This window comes from Panthera onca, chromosome B3, assembly GCF_046562875.1.
Source record: "Panthera onca isolate mPanOnc1 chromosome B3, mPanOnc1 haplotype 2, whole genome shotgun sequence".
Taxonomy (NCBI): domain Eukaryota; kingdom Metazoa; phylum Chordata; class Mammalia; order Carnivora; family Felidae; genus Panthera; species Panthera onca.
The window spans coordinates 105562523-105580435 of record NC_138344.1 but is presented as its reverse complement, the minus strand read 5'-3'; the positions used below and the strand labels follow the sequence as shown (position 1 = coordinate 105580435).

General features: G+C 42.4%; 1 protein-coding gene across 3 annotated transcripts in view; it reads right to left on the bottom strand.

Moving 5' to 3' along the window:
• DAAM1 (dishevelled associated activator of morphogenesis 1) overlaps positions 1-17913 on the bottom strand; it is a 176895-nt gene that overhangs the window by 106679 nt on the left and 52303 nt on the right. For all 3 annotated transcript variants that reach the window (XM_060619942.3, XM_060619944.3, XM_060619943.3), the window contains one exon: positions 1465-1684. In XM_060619942.3, the coding sequence (XP_060475925.1) occupies positions 1465-1647 (183 nt within the window). In that variant the 5' untranslated portion in view covers positions 1648-1684. The remainder of the gene's footprint in view (positions 1-1464; positions 1685-17913) is intronic.

Below are 17913 nucleotides of genomic sequence, written 5' to 3'. Positions count from 1 at the left end.
TCCTCATCACTGTGTCCTATACCCCACAACACATCTACACACCATGCAGAGGTGGGTTGTGCTTCTTCCTCTAGTGGCATTATACTTTTTTATCAATCCCCTTTTGCTACTGAAACTGTCAGCTGTTTCAGAGAAGGTTCTAGTTTCCCACTTTGAACCTCCCCATTAACACCTAGAACATAATCTCTGCATGCAGAGGTGGGAGAGGGGAGAGATTCCTTAAACACCAAAAATATTCATCAACATCGTAAAATACAAACATGCTGCCAAGAGCCATCTCTTCTTTTTCCCAACCAATTCTGGTTGGTAATAGGCTTGGTAATACTCTCATATTGGCTTATCTTATAGGGTAAGCCTATAGGTAAATTCTGGTCTGGAAGAGCTGCAGTGGCCTGATCGGTTCAGACATTACCCCTGGAGGGCAGTAACACAGCCTACATTACTTTCTGACCTAAGAGTCATGCAAAATGATAGCACTCTCGAGTATCTGTTGAATGATACAAATGGTCTGATTTGTCTGATTAGAACTAACTCCATTACAAAATGCCGGCAATGATCGAGGGAGGATAGAGTACTCATGTAACATTTATTGAGCACCCAATGAGGGCCAGGCACTGGGCCATTCCCACTATGTATTACTCTCGCTTCGACACTACATCACACCAGAAAGAGGACTTATTTTTTTTTTCTCACTTTCCAGAAAACAGGCTCATATGCTTCTTCCATACTTACACAGATAATAAAGTCCGAATAGTAACTTGAACCAATGTCTTCCTAATCCACATGCCAGGACTCTGAACTATACCATAATATACCTCTATAACATGGAATGGAAAGAAACACTACTTCAGAGGTAGCTAAAAAGCTAAGCTGAAGAGATCACTTACATCTTTTGAGAAGAGGTCCTACACCAGATATCTCACTTCAGTACAGTGGATTCTAAAATATGACAGGATTCATGAAAAGCTTCCCACAACACTTATTACTACAGTCTGATCATTAGGCTAAATAATTAACTGCCTTAAGTAATAATGGCTTTCATCAAAGGATCTGGGACAGGAAGAGGAGTAGGACTAACTGTTTAGAAGACATTCATACAGCACACTGAGAGTAGGGGTGGAGAAAGCATTAGAGAATTGGAGGGCTGTGAGGCAGAGGACACAGGTATAGACTCACGCTGGGATGGAAGGCAACAGGAGAAGCAACTTGGGATGTGATTCGGCCACATATTCGAAGATCTAAGGGTCTAAATCCCTTCACTTAAAGCAAAGCCCTCTGATGTAGTAAAGCAACCTTCTTCTTTCTCTTCCTCCAGAGGCTCAGTGCCCACAGCTGGGGTGCCAATATAAAGGGGTCATTGCACTGAAGAAGGGCGAGCCCATGGCTAACCAAACGAAACCAGGCACACCCTCTCCTCTTCCTCCTGGCTCCCAACCACCGGCAGGAAGCAAGTTGGAGACTCACCACAAGTTCAGTGAACATGACATCCAGCTCCTCCACAGGGGGCATGGGTAATGCTGGCTCCATGGTCTGAAGCGCAAAGTTGCTATCGTTTCGCAGCCGATAGGTGATTTCCGGGTGATCATTATTTCGGAAACAGCAAAAGATGAATGAAATCCCCCGTCCACCTCTCTTCCTTGGGGCCATGGCGGATTTCTGTTCTATTTCTTGAAGTGACTAAACTCTGCAAAAACAAGACAAGACATGGTTAAAGGTGCAAAAATGGATAAAAGATTTTTTTTTTTTTTTTTTTTTTTTAAAGCCAGACCAATTCAAGAAAGACCCTCTGCCCTGGAGGCAGTTGATAGCCTGCAGGGCATAAAGAGGACAACCCCGAGATGGTTTGGAGTTCAGTTACACAAAGAGCACATCCTTCTATTCACTTGTTGAATGTTTCCTGTGACCAACTGCTGAGCAAACAGTACAATTCTCCCCCTCCACACCACGGCACATGCCCCAGTCGCACTGGGCTACTGTCCATTCTTTGCCTATCACATGCTCTTTCTTGCCAACCCATCTTGTTCTTTAACATCCCCTGAAAGAATGACCTTCTCTTCCTCACCCCTTAGGAATCCAGGATCTCTTATCCTTTAAAGTTTGATACCAACGTCCTCTTTTTCACCTTCCCAAAGGAGAATTAATATGTATGCTAAGGCATATCTACCCATTCCAGCTCATATCATATTCTAAGTTCGTTAAGAGAGTATTGTTAGACACTGTTAGACAGCCAATAACTTCAAGTCAGGGGAAGGGACTGACCATCAAACACCTTGTTGGCCCTAGTGCCCTGCACAGTGCCAGGAAGGTAGGAGGCACTCAGTTCATGTTTATCATGTTGAATAATTTAAATTCATAACAAGCGAAGAGTGATTTCACATGAGCTTTCCAAACAGAAAAGATCAAAGGAGTCCACCAATACAGAAATAGTCATAGTATATTCACATAACAGAATACTATGCACTCATTTAAAAACGACACGGCATCTGTATATGTAGATATGAAAACATGTTCAAGATACTTTATGATATACTGTGCGTATTACAGAATTACATGTTTTAAAGAATGCATATATGTTTTTATGAATATATGTAAGAAAGGGCAAATAGCACTAACCTCTAAAATAAAAACAGGGGATTGGAGAACTATCCTTTTTCATTTTGTACCCTTTTGAATTTGAATTTTTTTTTAATGTTTATTTATTTTTGAGACAGTGCAAGCAGGAGAGGGGCAGAGAGAGAGGGAGACAGAATCCAAAGCAGGCTTCAGGCTCTGAACTGTCAGCACAGAGCCTGACATGGGGCTTGAACCCATGAACTGTGAGATCATGACCTGCGCCGAAGTCAGACGCTTAATCGACTGAGCCACCCAGGGGCCCCTTGAATTTGAATTTTTACCATAAAAATACATTTTTAGGGGCCCCTGGGTGGCTCAGTCAGTTAAGTGTCCAACTGTGGCTCAGGTCATAATCTCACGTTGCGATTCCTGAGTTCGAGCCCCACGTCAGGCTCCATGTTGACAGGTCACAGCCTGGAGCCTGCTTTGGATTCTGCATCTCCCTCTCTCTCTGCCCGTCCCCTGCCCGTGCTCTCTTTCTCTCTCAAAATAAATAAACATTAAAAGAAATTTTTAAAAGACACATTTTTAATTATTATATAGTTTTTTGTAATTATATGTATTTCCTTGGGAAAATTCCAAAGTTATACTGTCAATTGAAAAAAGCAAATCAAAGAATGATATGTACAACACGATGCCATACTGGCTTTTAAAAAACCAATCTCATACAACATTACAAGCTCCGGTAGAAGTTTTCATAAATAACTATGATTTACAAACACTTCTGGAGTCAAGATCTCGCTCACTTAAGGGATGGTGGTCTCCAAAAGCCAGTGACTAGAACTCTTTAGAATGGGAAGGGAAGGTAAATGTTAAGAGCAGGTTTTCCCTCACGTAGCCCTATGTGATACTCCAACTGGCTCTGGAATAACAACTTGGCCGAGACATCCAATATCCCAAACTGTTGAAGCATATATCTCCTGGCCTAAAGTGTACTTGTTCAATGTCATAGGAGACATGTGCAGTGCCTGGGATTCCTTTGGCAAATGTGTGTTAATACCTATTATATACCAGGCACTATAAGCACTGAAGGATACATAAAGGAAATGGGTCACTAGGAGATTATAATCTGGTGGGAGAGAGTAGTACACCAAACAGTTATAAAAAGGCAATATGGTATATTATACCAGTGGGTGCTACGTAATCGAGCAGGAAGTACATAGGGGAGAATGTGGGTATGGTCCCTGATGGATGAGTGGAGCTTCGATAGATTATGGAAAGCAGGGCATTTTGGCAGAAGGAACAGCGCAAGCAAAGGCATGGGGTGGGAAGGGGCATGGAGTACATAGGGAATGAGTAGTGGTGTGGCACAGCTTGTGTTATATAACACAGCCTTCCCACAGCAAAACCCTGGGGCTCTCATCTTCCTGATCAAAACCCACTGAAGTCTCTCTGATACCAATCTAAACTGGCTTCCAGTGCTCCATCAAATCAGACCCAACTCAACTTCTCTGTCTTTCCTATTTCCTTGAAAGTATCTTTCACTTTAGCCAACAGACCATTTTCCACGCCCCATACACATCCCACGCTCCTCTCTTCTTCCATCCCAGTGGTCTGCTCATTCCTTCTGCCTTTATCTTTGTCAACATGCTCCCATCCTGCCAGCACCAATCCTGACAGTACTCAGTATGGTGAGCCCATCCACGGCTGGTGAAAACTGAAATTTGTTTCAACGTTCCTGAAGGGCAGTTTACCGACGCCTTTCACTCATACTTTTGACTCGAAGTATTTCTACTCCTAGAAATATATCCCAATGGAATATTCCGAGATACTATCGAAAATGTGGTCACAACAATTTTCAAAGCGTTACCTAATAACCAATAAACAAAGGCATAAAATAAGTTCTAGTTATAGGAGACTATATGAAAAGGTTAATCATGGTATAACTAGATGACAGATGACCAAGCAGTCCTCTCTAAAAGAATATTTAATGACATGCGCATTTTATATGTAAAATAAAGAATAGGTATCCAGTGTCCCATTCATGTACGAACACAAGCTGTCAGGATGGGAGCGTGTTGACAAAGATAAAAGGAAAAAAGGATAAGAGAAACAGCACAATGTGAGCCAACAGTAAGCTTTTGTCAAAACCACCAAAAAACTTCTTTGTACTTTCCCAAGTTGTTGTCACAATGAAGACATACTACTTTCACAATCAAATGAAGATGAGATTTAAAAAAAAAAAAAAAACAAAAAAAACTGTATGATCATTTGTTTATATGACAGATGGAAGGAGGGGAATGTGTATGCAAAAATGTTCTTATCAAAAATATCCAAGTTATGGTGATCTATACACCAGTGTCCCAAACTATCTGAGGCGAAGGATGAGTTGCTTCCCTCCAATCTGTTAGCAATGTATTTTTGTAAAATAGAGTACAACTATTTCAGCAATGGCAAAATGCTAGAAGAATTTCTCTAAGAGTGTAATTCTTGTATTCTTTGTTAACCAGCATGGGGAAGGAGCAATACCACTGACGTACACGAGGAGATGGGAGTTCAGACTTAGTTCACTAAAATACAACTGTGAATGTCTGTCTCCGACGTATGTCCTCAGGACCCAGCCATGTCCCCCTCGGCAGCCAGGCCAGAGTCCTGCACACCCTGTCACTCAACTGTCAGTAAGTATCCTGAAGAGACTGTTCAGGGATTAGTGTCAAGGTCTGCATGACTAAGCACCTCTGTATGGGGGTAAAGAGGCAGTATTCACGCTACTGGAAGACAGGAGAAAACAAAAACAAAAAAAAACAAAAAAAACAAAAAACGGGCAAGACCCAGCTCATGGAAGGTCATATGGTCAATGCTTAGCTTTCAAGTTTATTTCCAGGCAGTCTTGCTAACCTATCCCATTGAATGTGGTCTGGGCCCTCTTAGCATTTTGTGACCCCTATGAGGCAGAGCCAACACTTACGGTAATTTGCGGTCTGGGTCTTACTTCCCCTATTGAAGAGTCAACTCCATGAGAAAAAGTGCCCACAGCTTGTGTCACTTAGTGCCTCACACACATAGGAGCACGACCCAAGTATTTGGGAAATGAATTGAGAGCAACTTTACTTTTGTACTTTATAGGTTGTTTCACTTAAACCCAAGTTTTATTACATTCTGGCTGTATTGAGGGGGGGAGGGTGTGCACAAGAAACACAGAGATCTAAAAATCAGCCCAAAGCATTTAAGTCTTTTTTTCTTTAAGCCAGCAGTTCTATAAACAAACACAAAATGAGGGTCTTGGCTAGATTCTAAGATGGGTGATAAGATACAGAGTCCATTACGTTTAAGAACCTAATTGAAATCATTTTAATAAGGACCAAAATATTGCCTTTGACAGGTGATTTGTGTTTAAAAGCCTCACGAACACCCAAAAGCCAAGTTTTTATGCTGGCTCCTGTGTGTGACACCAAATACAAGGTCTTCCATTAAACCCATCCTTAAACTATAGATGATGGCAAAGCTTTGAGACTTCCAACAGGCTGCCATTTTTTTCTATGTTTATTTTTGAGAGAGAGAGAAAAGACAGAGTGTGAGCAGGAGAGGGGCAGAGAGAGAGGGAGACACAGAATCCGAAGCAGGCTCCAGGCCCTGAGCTGTCAGCACAGCAGGGCTCAAACTCTGAAACCATGAGATCATGACCTAAGCCGAAGTCAGCGGCTTAATCAACTGAGCCACCAGGCGCCCCCAGGCTGCCATTTTTAATACACATACTTGGAACTCACTGTTAAGAGACTAGATTCCTAGATATAGACCAAAGTGGAAGCATAAGTAATCATCCTATGACCCCTCAGTGGCAGTAGACACTTCTGGTCAGCCCTCCTTAACCGCCCTGGCACTTCGCTAATGAGCAATCCCAACAGCTGTGTATGTAATTTTACGAAGCACATCCACACCCATTTTATCATCCTCATTTCACATATCAGACTGAAAGGGAGACTTGGGAGGGAGTGGGGAAGTTAGGAAGAGAGAAGTTGGGGAGGGACTTGCTTTGCTGCAGAACGTAAAGGGATGTTGACTGGAAGAAGCCTAACTGGTTCGGAGTGGGGCAGGGAAGCTTGGCAGAGGTCAGGGAACCTGAGTGCTTAATCCAATGGGAATCCAATCCCCACCCTCTCCAATCCCAAGGCCATGACCTTAGTTCAGCCTCCCCTTATCTCATCCGTATAATTACAACAGTTCCGTAACTCTTCTCCTTAACCTGTGGTTCTCCAGTTTAGGGGCTGACAAACCTTTTCTGTAAAGGACCAGATAGTAAATATTTTTAGCTTTGTGGGCTCTTAAGTCTCTATCACAACTCATCAACCCTGCCATTTTATTCTGAAAGCAGCCACAGACATCTGTAAAAAATGGGCATGCCTATATGCCAATACAACTTCACCGTGGACACTGAAATCTGAACTTCACAGAACTTTCTCATGTCACAGAATATTCTCTTTCAAAATTTGTTTTATTATTTAAAAATGTGAAAACTATTCTGAGCTCATGGGCCATACAAAAATAGGTGGTGTGTGCATGGAGGCCCAGGGGTTGAAGGTCACCAACACCTGCCCTAGTTCATCGTATTAATCATTTAATTCATTAAGTCAAAATTCTGTTGAGTACTGAGGTGTCTGGCTGGCTCATTTGGAAGAGCACATGACTCTTGATCTCGCGGTCATAAATTCGAGCCCCACGTTGGGTGTGGACATTACTTAAAAAAAAAAAAAAAACCTGTGTGTGGGGGGGCAATTTATTGCATGCTAATTACGTGCCAAGCACTGTTCTAGGCACTGAGGAAACAGGGATGAAAATGAGATGATGTGTCCTTCAGGGAGTTTTAGAAAAGATGTTTTGGAAAAGGCATGAAAAAAAAATCAAGTAAACTATTAATTTTGGTTAGGGTTACAGGGGATGCAAGAAGCAAGTGAAAGAAAATGGTGGTGATGGTGGTGGTGGAGACAGCGACTTTCAATAGTGTGATCGGGGACAACCTCTCCAGAGAGAGGGGATTTAAGCTGAGACCTAATGGATGAATGGGACCAGTCCTGCAAAGTGTTGGAGGCAGATGATTCCAGGTGGGAGGAGTGTGTGCAGAAGCCCAGAGCAGGTGGGCAACTTGGCACATCTGGATCAGGGAAGACAACAAGTATGGCTGGGGCATAGTGAGTAATGACAGTGATAAGGGAGAAGAAGCTGGAGAGGGGAGAGGCCCAGACTCCAGGGACTCGTACACCAGAGTGAGGAGTCTGGGGTTTATTCTGGGAACATCATAAATGTGATTGTGTCACTCAATCACGACTTCTGTCGTGTCTCCTGGATACAGTACAGCTTCCGGCCGGGACCATAAGACCCTCCGTGGTCTAGTCCTTGGCTACTTATTGTCTATCCTTGTCTCCCAGTACCATGAGCACTGTCCATCCATGTGCCCACCGCCCCCCTGCCAACGTGCAAGAAGTAATCAGACATTCACAGGAGTCACTTCTGAGCCCACACATCCACAGTTCCCTCAGCCTAAGGTGCTCTTTTTCCTTATGAACCTGTCTTCCACTGACCATTCAAAACCCACTCAATGTTTTAATGGGCCTTAAGTTTTCCAGAGATGGTTGCACGTTCCTTTCCACATCCCAAGCACTATATATATATATATATATATATTTGAGTGTTTTTTGGTTGTCTGGATTTTTTTTTTAATTCATGTCTGTTTCCCCCACCAGGCTATGAGATCCTGAAGACAGGGACTATGCTTCATTCAGTCTCTGGCACATGGTATATTCTCAATATATGTTTGTTGAATGCAAAAGCATAAATGCCTAAGTGAACAGATGGCTTGTTTCTGAACTTCAGGATTGTGTGACTGGGTGTTCTTCCCACAGTTGCCTGCAGATCTCTTTTTCACAAATGCCAAGACATTTAAAGTCAACCAGATCACCAAGTGCTCCTTAGCCACTTGTCAAGCTTTCTGATGCTGACAGTAGCCTCACAAACAGACTTCATCCTCTGGGTATTTGCAGCTTCCCTCAAGCAAGGAGCTTCTTTCTGGCTGAATTAGCTCATGCTTGTTTTTTCCACCCAGCCTCAAAAGTAAGATCCATGGGAAACAGACCCACTGAGAATCTTTTAGACTTTTCCCCATTCCTTACATTCAATGAACACCTTGCCCGAGAAAGTATTCACTTCTTCACCTATCATAGCTGAACCTCAAGAAGCCAGACACAGCATTAGGTGCTATAGACACAGATGAAGAAAGTCCACAGACTCAGGGAGATCACAGACTAGTGGGGACATTTAGGGAGCGACGAAGCTGCTAACTCTGTCCAGTGAAGAGGGAATACAGAGTTACTGAAACCTGGGACCTGTGTTTCCACATCTTGGCCCCTTTTTAATCAGATCAGCCAGAGGGAAAGGACTAATTCCACCATGACAGCTGGGCCCTCAACCAGAACACATCTTCTAATCTCAGCTTCTGGCATCGTTGCAGAGGGGAAGAAGTCACTTCTGCGACATCCAAAATGCAATCCATCTATAACATTACAGATGACTATTGCTATGCCACGCACAAGGAAGCAATTAAAAAGCTACTTAAGATTCTGGAGCAGGTGCATTCTGCTTAGCAAAGAATAAGAAATTTAATCCATCTGTGGCCTAGCTCGAAGTCAGAGTCATTTGTACTGCTCTTTAACAAAACAAACAAGACTCTCAACATGGTAACAGTCAACAAATGAGGGCCAAATTTTTGGTAATATAGACGATGATGATCAGGATGATCTAAAACATTGGAGAACTTACAGTCCACAAGAAGACCCTCCCTAACACTCTCCTTTGATAATGCCAGGTCACAACACATATGTGATACGTAAGCATTGTTTTCCACAAAGCAGGTCAATATCTGTACCGAATAAATAGGGGAAACTTGAAAGCAGTGTTGACAAAACAGATTTGCACCCATGCATACATCTTTCTGATTGCTTCATCAGGGACTTTTGCCACACGTTGGTAAGATGGCTGTCCAGACCGAAGGATACGCTCACTGGCTAAGTAACCACGGTTTTCCTCTAACCAAAGTGGTCACGGGGGAAGCAACTTAGATGCTGGAGGAAGAGAGACAAGGAGAGACCATGAGTTCCTGCCAGCCACCAACGTGATTAGACAGTTGAGAGCTCCTGCATGTACTCACAACGATATCGTAACCCACGTCTATTTTTTTAATCAAAACAGTATTTCACGTTTAATTCTCCAATTATAATTTCAGTACTAAAATACTGGCATTGTTCCTTCATTGTAAATGGTCTCCGGAATTTCTGAAACAATGTCACAGACTTAAAAAGAGGGACAAGCAAAAAAAAAAAAAAAAAAAAATTATACCGTAAGAGCAACTTTAAAGAGAATGGCCGGGGAACCCTCCATTTTGGTGCCATACCTCTTATTTTCAGAGATGCAGTTTACCCCACATTTTGCAATTTTCCAATGGGCCCTGACATGCAGTTTTGGTTTCAACAGCACGATAATGTTAACCCAAATTCTCTTATCAAGAAGAATGTGAAAAGAAAAAACTGCTTTGCTTCTTTCCTTGGCCATCTCTCTCCGCTCTCGCATTCCTCATGTCTGGTTTCATTTCCCAAGCACACCAGATGCCAAGTACTATTTGGAGCTTTAAAAAAATCATGGGATACGGTCTAAAGGTTGCAGGAGAAACGTTTGAAAGGCGATGTGTTTCCCCCGCAAGTTTCAACATCCTCTCCACCAGGAAACGGAAAGGGCGTTTCTCAGTGTGTCCAGCGGAGGGCCAGCCCTTCCCACACACTCAAGTCCCAAAAGGATGTTCGAACGGGGCGCTTCTGGAAGTGGGTCTTGGAAATTCACCCTGTAGTCAGTCCCTTCAGCTCACTGACTTTCCTGATGCAAGAGGAAAACAATTTAGGCACCAGGCACCCTAAAACAGGGCAGTATACACAAAACACACTCCTTCCTGTGTGCCCTCTCTGCATCAGTGGGGGGAGGGGGTGCAAAGTGGAAGCCAGAATCTGTCCCATTCCTTCCCCTCTTCCTCCCTAAATAATAAGGAAGGAACCCAAGCGAAGTCCATGCACACCCTCAAGCCAGACCAAGCCTCAACCAGCACATAATTCTTTCTTCCAAGCCCAAGTCATAGACTCCTGCCAGAAAACACCTGCTCTTCATGTAAAGAGCAAAGGAGGGGGACCTCCAGGTCTCACCCTAAAAAGCTGGCAATGACTCTTCTGCCATGACTCAGTACTTTAACCACAGGTTTGGGACATAAATCCCTAAAGCCAATACAACACGGTTCTCGAGTTAGGAGTTTGTGTTGTTCACGTGACAGAAACCAGTCTGGAAGCCAGGACATCTCGTCTCGATCATCTGGGAGAAGAGCCAAACCAAAAGTGTCATTGGAGTCCCCACCAAAGAAAGCACAGCCTTGCCAGACAGCCTGTGCCCTTGGGCCTGCCGACCTGTTGTGAGTTAAGTCAATAAACAGATTTAAGCTGAAGCCAAAAGAAATGCAAATCGTTTTCTCCCTTTAGGTTTCCATCTTCACTGCCTCTAAGGGATCCACCTAGATGTGCAAGGACAAATTTCAATGAGAGGTTACACAAACATAGGAAGTTACAACTCAATGGCCAGTTCTGTCACATCAAAGCTCTCACTCTTCCAAGAGGCCAAGTTTTGTTCTTTAACAAACATGTAAAACAAGCAACTTTCCTGAATCACCTAGCAGCTCTTTCAGGAAGAATAGGAGAATACGACATCACAGTCACCAGAGGAGAACGCGAGTACCCTACGGGGCACCAACAGCTGCCTGTACCCTGTGGCTCCAGTCCTCTGCTGACCCTACTTGAGTAACCCCTGAAGTCAGAGTCTTCACCCCTGCAGGCAGATGTGGTGCCTCTTTTTTTTTTTTTTTTTTTTTTTAACATTTATTTATTTTTGAGACAGAGAGAGACAGAGCATGAACGGGGGAGGGGCAGAGAGAGAGGGAGACACAGAATCGGAAGCAGGCTCCAGGCTCTGAGCCATCAGCCCAGAGCCCGACGCGGGGCTCAAACTCGCGGACCGCGAGATCTTGACCTGAGCTGAAGTCGGACGCTTAACCGACTGAGCCACCCAGGCGCCCCGATGTGGTGCCTCTTGAAATGCCTCCCCACCACGATGATCACACTTCAGGGGTGTTAGGTTTCAGACCTTTCCAAACAAGTAGCCAACACGTTGGGGCAATCCACACAGAATATTTAAGTGACATTAAAAGACACTGCCTAAAAATAAGTAGATTACTACTCATTTTTTGGAAACTTCTCACAACTGAAATAATTCTGGCAAATCCTGAGAGAGAAGAGGTTGAATAGATATGCACTTAGTTTGAAAAACTGTGCTTTCCAGATCTAGGAGTAAAGTCTAATACGGCTTAGAGAAGATAAACCAGAGGTACTCTGGGCCGAGGACGCGCAATGCCATCCTCAAAGGAGTATCTAGTCCCTCTTCCCAGTGAGGCCATAAGACATGGTCCCTTGAAAAGTGAGTACTGCTACTAACCCTCCCAGCCCCCAAACCAGATGCTGCTCGACCTTACTCCTCCCCAAATACTACAACGACATTTTATCATCAAGGCGTTTTATTGCCAAGTAGGTACAACTTCCACTTGTGTGCAGGCCTTTATGGAGAATAATGTCCACTGGCATCCTAGGGAAACTACAGTTCCCTGGACTGAAAATAAAGAAATAAAACCCTGCCTGGAAGGCTTTATATGTTCATGTTTACTGAAAGAAAATTTAAACCTCACTAATTACCTTCTTCTGTTCATGTTCTTCTGACTACTTTCATGCCAAGTTTCATACAATTGCAGCAAGAGAAAATGAAACACCATGTAGAACAAACTTTCTTGGTTAAGCTTAGCCTCATTCTCTGGGAACTATTAAGAAACCCCATCCTTCTCATGGAAAATGTCTGTGCTTTTCAGTGAGGGAAAAACTAATGAACAGACACAACATGACATAGGCAGCCGTGGAGACTTGACCCAGGTTCAAAGAGCAGCTCACCCATTTCTTTCCTGGAGGAACCGGAGGAAAGGCTTCAAGACCCTAACGTCCTCTCTAAAAGTGTGATGGCTTTTAAGTGGACATTACAAAGGGAACGGAGAACTACCTTAGAGAGTTGGAAGGAGGATTTGTATTTGTTAACTACTGTTTGGTAGAAATGTGTTAACCAGATTCCTTTCTCTGACATTCCTGTGTGTATCAGCAGAACAAATTCCTGGAACGAGGCTGGTTTAATCTCTACAGGGCAGTTGTCATCACTAAATCAAGGGCTCTGCAGGTTAGTCAGCTTATCTGCAAATTGTGGGAAATTCTCTGAGAGTTTTAGGGGCTGTGTGGGAAAAGGCACTTTTAAAAAGTCTTAGCTTTCTTGTATATTTTGAAGCATTCAACAGATTTGGTATTTCAACCCAACCACTTATACAAGAACTACCACACAGCACACCCAACTGAGTCACTGCAAGGATGCTGACATGGGCAATACTGACCTGATTCCCCTTCACATTTTACTCAGGCACTGACCTCACCTACTTATTATTCTACTTTGTACCTCTGAAGGCATCTCGTCTATCCAGGAAAATCACTGAATTGGTCACCAAACTGGACAATGTGACTGTCAGCAGCCACGGCCACAGGCTTCCACACTTTTGCCTCAGAGAGGTCATTCTGAACATGTGTGGACACAGCCACCATTTGCCATTACAAATGTAAAAAATGTTTATAGAAAGCTAAGTCCATGGTGATTCCTGGGTTTAAAATTACAGTGTGGTGAGTTGTTGACTAGATCCTGAGCCTCTCTACAACACCTGCTGCTCAGAGGGGTTCATTTTGGGCAAGGCCAGCACCACACCTATGCTCAGGCTGTTACTAATGAGTCCTGCGCATGACAAGGCAGGGAGAAGCCACCCAGAAACTATAAGGACAGATGATGGAGTCACATTATGAAAACTGGAACTCCCTTGGAAAGAAGGACCCTGCCCTTCATAAAATTCTAACTACAAATTTTACATAATAAACCTTCAAGAGAGGCTTATGAAAAGATGCCGGTAAAAGCTTCAATTGAATGCGAGTTCGGGTGTAGAAATAAGGCAGTAAAGAGGCCTTCTGGCCCCCACCAGTATGGGATGTTGTGTGGCTCTTGTAGGTGTTGCTCTTCAATCAGAACTTCCCCGGCCCTTCATGAGAGACACACATACCCTCTAATGAATGAGAAGTGAAGGCATTACCTTGTCACGTCAGCCTCTAAAACTAATTTCCAAAAGAAAAAGCGCTAAAAGGACCAAGAGAAATAAAACTTTGATGTGGGATTTACCCAGTCTCCCTTCGTGTTAGGAAACTCCATAAGCACTTAGATATACAACATCCAAAATCAGAACAAATTTTTTTCTTAATGGGGGGTGAGGTTGGGGAGAACTTCAGCCCCACAGTGGGCAATCTAATAATCTACGGATGGGAAAGTCAATTGTATTGCCTCAGTGGAGTGCAAAATGGCAATATCTATTGTTGTTTTTAATGTACTGGCCCTTTGATCCACATCTAAGGATTCCTAGGTTCCATATATAGGGGTTAACCTATAGATATACTTACACATGAGCACAGAGATATATTAACGAGGATGTTCACTACAGCACTGTAATAGAAAACCCATTCATTATTGGTAATAGAGAATCAGTCTAAGTGACCTTCAATAGGTGAATGTTTTAATAAATGTTTGTGCCCCTGCGGTGTAAGACACTGGTTTTCATACTCTGATGCCCAAGCTTTATTTACTCCATACCAATTATATCAGAATCTCTGGTATTGGGGGCCCAGGCATGAGTATTTTTCCAAACTCCGAGGGTAATTCCAATCTGCAGGTCAGTTTGAGAACCAGTGCTACAGAATCTTATGCCCAGGTTCAAAGAATGTCCTAGGTCCATGAATATTGACATGAGAAAGATCTAACATATTCAGAGGAGGAAAAGAAGAAAAAAGAAATCAAGTTGCATAGCAAGACATATGTATCACCATTTATGTTAAAACTAAAAACAACCCTGTGTTTGTAACAATACACACACACCTATATATGTGAATGCATAGAAATCCTTCCAGAATTGGTGGTATAAACTGTAAAGTTGGTCAAAAGTTAGCCAAATGCTTGGCACATGGAAGACGCTCGATAAATAGAGGCTATTACTTCCACGTGCATCTAAGTTTTTGGAACCTATGGTTTCATACTTGGATAATGAACTCTTCTTATAAGTGCACCAGACAGTATTCTACTGAAACTAGGAAGTTTGCAAGCTTCTCAATAACCCCATTAAAACTCTAAGTGTACACCTGAATAACTCATTAGCCTTTAAAATTACAGCTTGCTCTGTGTATACACAAAACCCATGCCCAAAAATGCAGGCAGATTCATTGTCAATATCATATTGATTTGTAGGTCCACCAAAATGGCCCATTTATAAGTTGTTCTATGTCAGCCAACAAATCTAAAAACTACAACGTAATGCTAGATGCCACCTTGATAAACAAAGAGGAAGAATATTCCCAGGGCTACGTGTTAAAGCCACAGGGATGACAATGTGACAAACTTTAGAAAAATGTTTTGTTTGGTCTTAAATTCTTCATATCCCAAGAGGCAATTAGTGGAGAATTTCTGGTTCCCTGAAGCCTTCAAATAGTCACAGGGCCAGTTAGAAGAAAAGTTGGGAGATTCTATCATTTTTTTCTTTTTATTTGGCTCTGTTTCAATTATATTTCTATTGTGGATCAGAAATCAAAGGGCATCACAAATACAGCCCAGGATAAGAGGCTTAAGGATGCTCATACATGGAATAAAACTTAGTATGTGGTACAGTCTTTTTAAAACATTTTTAATGATTATTTTTAATTTTTATATATTTTTTAATGTTTATTTATTTTTGAGAGACAGAGTGTGAGCCGGGGGAGGGGCAGAGAGAGAGGGAGACACAGAATTCAAAGCAGGCTCCAGGCTGTCAGCACAGAGCCTGACACAGGGCTCGAACCCACAAACCATGAGATCATGACCTGAGTCAAAGTCGGACACCCTAACATTTGCTTATTTTTGAGACAGAGAGAGACACAGAATCTGAAGCAGACTCCAGGCTCTGTACTGACAGCACAGAGACCAATGCAAGGCTCGAACTCATGAACGGCAAGACCACGACCTGAGCCTAAGTTGGTCACTTAACCGACTGAGCCACCCAAGCGCCCCAGCTTGTGGTACAGTCTTAAGATGCAATCAAACATATTTAAAAACTATATTTTTATAAAAATGAATTTAGTACAGTTTTCAAAATTCTTCTCTATTTTACGTAATTTTAAAAAGGTATGCATCATCCACATTTACTTGGGCACTGAATGTTTGACTACAACTTTAAAGCTGGATTCCAGCAATTTTCTCCCAAGTACATGCTCCTAAGTTTCTATCTTTAAAGGTGGGGTCCTCTCTAAAATGAACAAATCAGGAGACTATATATGTTGGCGAGGATGTGAAGAAAGGGAACCCTCTTGCACTGTTGGTGGAAATGCAAACTGGTGCAGCCGCTCTGGAAAACAGTGTGGAGGTTCCTCAAAAAATTAAAAATAGATCTACCCTATGACCCAGCAATGGCACTGCTAGGAATTTACCCAAGGAATACAGGAGTGCTGATGCACAGGGGCACATGTACCCCAATGTTTATAGCAGCACTTTCAACAACAGCCAAATTATGGAAAGAGCCTAAATGTCCATCAACTGACGAATGGATAAAGAAGATGTGGTTTATATATACAATGGAATACTACCTGGCAATGAGAAAGAATGAAATCTGGCCATTTGCAGCAATGTGGATGGAACTGGAGGGTATTATGCTAAGTGAAATAAGTCAGTCAGAGACAGACAGACACCATATGTTTTCACTCATATGTGGATCTTGAAAAACTTAACAGAAGACTATGGGGGAGGGGAAGGGGAAAAAAAAGTTACAGAGAGGGAGGGAGGCAAACCATTAGAGACTCTTGGATACTGAGAACAAACTGAGGGTTGATGGGGGGTGGGGGAGAAGGGAAAGTGGGTGATGGGCATTGAGAAGGGCACTTGTTGGGATGAGCACTGGGTGTTGTATGGAAACCAATTTAACAATAAATTATATTCAAAAATAAATAAGTAAATAAAAACAAAGGTGGGGTCCTCTTTATCAATCATTAAGTCACCACACTGCTTACAGAAGCAAATGAAAACATGGTGATCATATGAACTCATAAGAGGCAAGAGATGGTCTTTCCTGGACCAAGATTTTATCAAGGAATTTTATGAACTTGAGGTCTGAATGCTGACAATATTCCTATGAGATTAAGACTAATTATTTCCTGGCTACATCTTCCAAAGTTTATGTAGTTGAAACCCAATTCCTTCAAATATCACTAAATATTCATTGCAAACAGCTGGAAAGGAAATCTATGATTCTCAGAACTGCAAAATCATTTCCAGTATACTAGTATAGGTCCCAGTGAAACACAGTTACCATTACTTTGGAAGCAATGCACTGGAAGCATACACTGGAAAGCATACATTGTCAAAGAGGAAGTAAAATGTATTTTTTTGGGCTCTTCGCAAGTTAATAAAAAATGAGTACACAGCGCCCATAGGACAATGATGACCAAGTCTGAACAAATGGTCCAGCATCAGTCAATGTGGTATGCCTATCGAGCTTTGGGAAAATATCAAAGATTAAAGGAACTCCATCTGATACCTATTGAGTTAATAGGCTCTTTGGCAAGTGAGTTCCAAGTCACTTCCAGAAATCCCAGATGACCTTGGAAGAACCGGATAATGATGCCATTCTTGAAAGTTAAGAAGTCATACAAAGGTAGAGTCTTAAGGAAGCACAAAGTCGAGGCATGTGCTCTCAGAAAAAGTGTTTTCCTTTTTTTAATATGGGCTTCAAAACTGCCTAACCTATGCATAATAAAAGCAATTCAGGATACAGATAGGATAAGGGAAAGTTGTGAGAGCTAGCAGGCTTTGCCAAGGACAGGAGAACACGTGCGTTGAATAAGCGAACTGGTGAATGTATATCATCTCTTTTCATAAAGCTAACAATCAACCAAAATAGAAACTACCAGCAGCTACAATAAAAAGTGTTTTCTCATTGGTGATTTCTCTCCATGTGACAAACATCCTTGGGAAGTTATTCACATAGCTTAACAAATGATTCTGAAACTGCATGAGCCAAACAAATAGTGAAGAAAGATCTTTACTGAATTTTAATTACTATACATGATTACCACACTCGTGACTTAA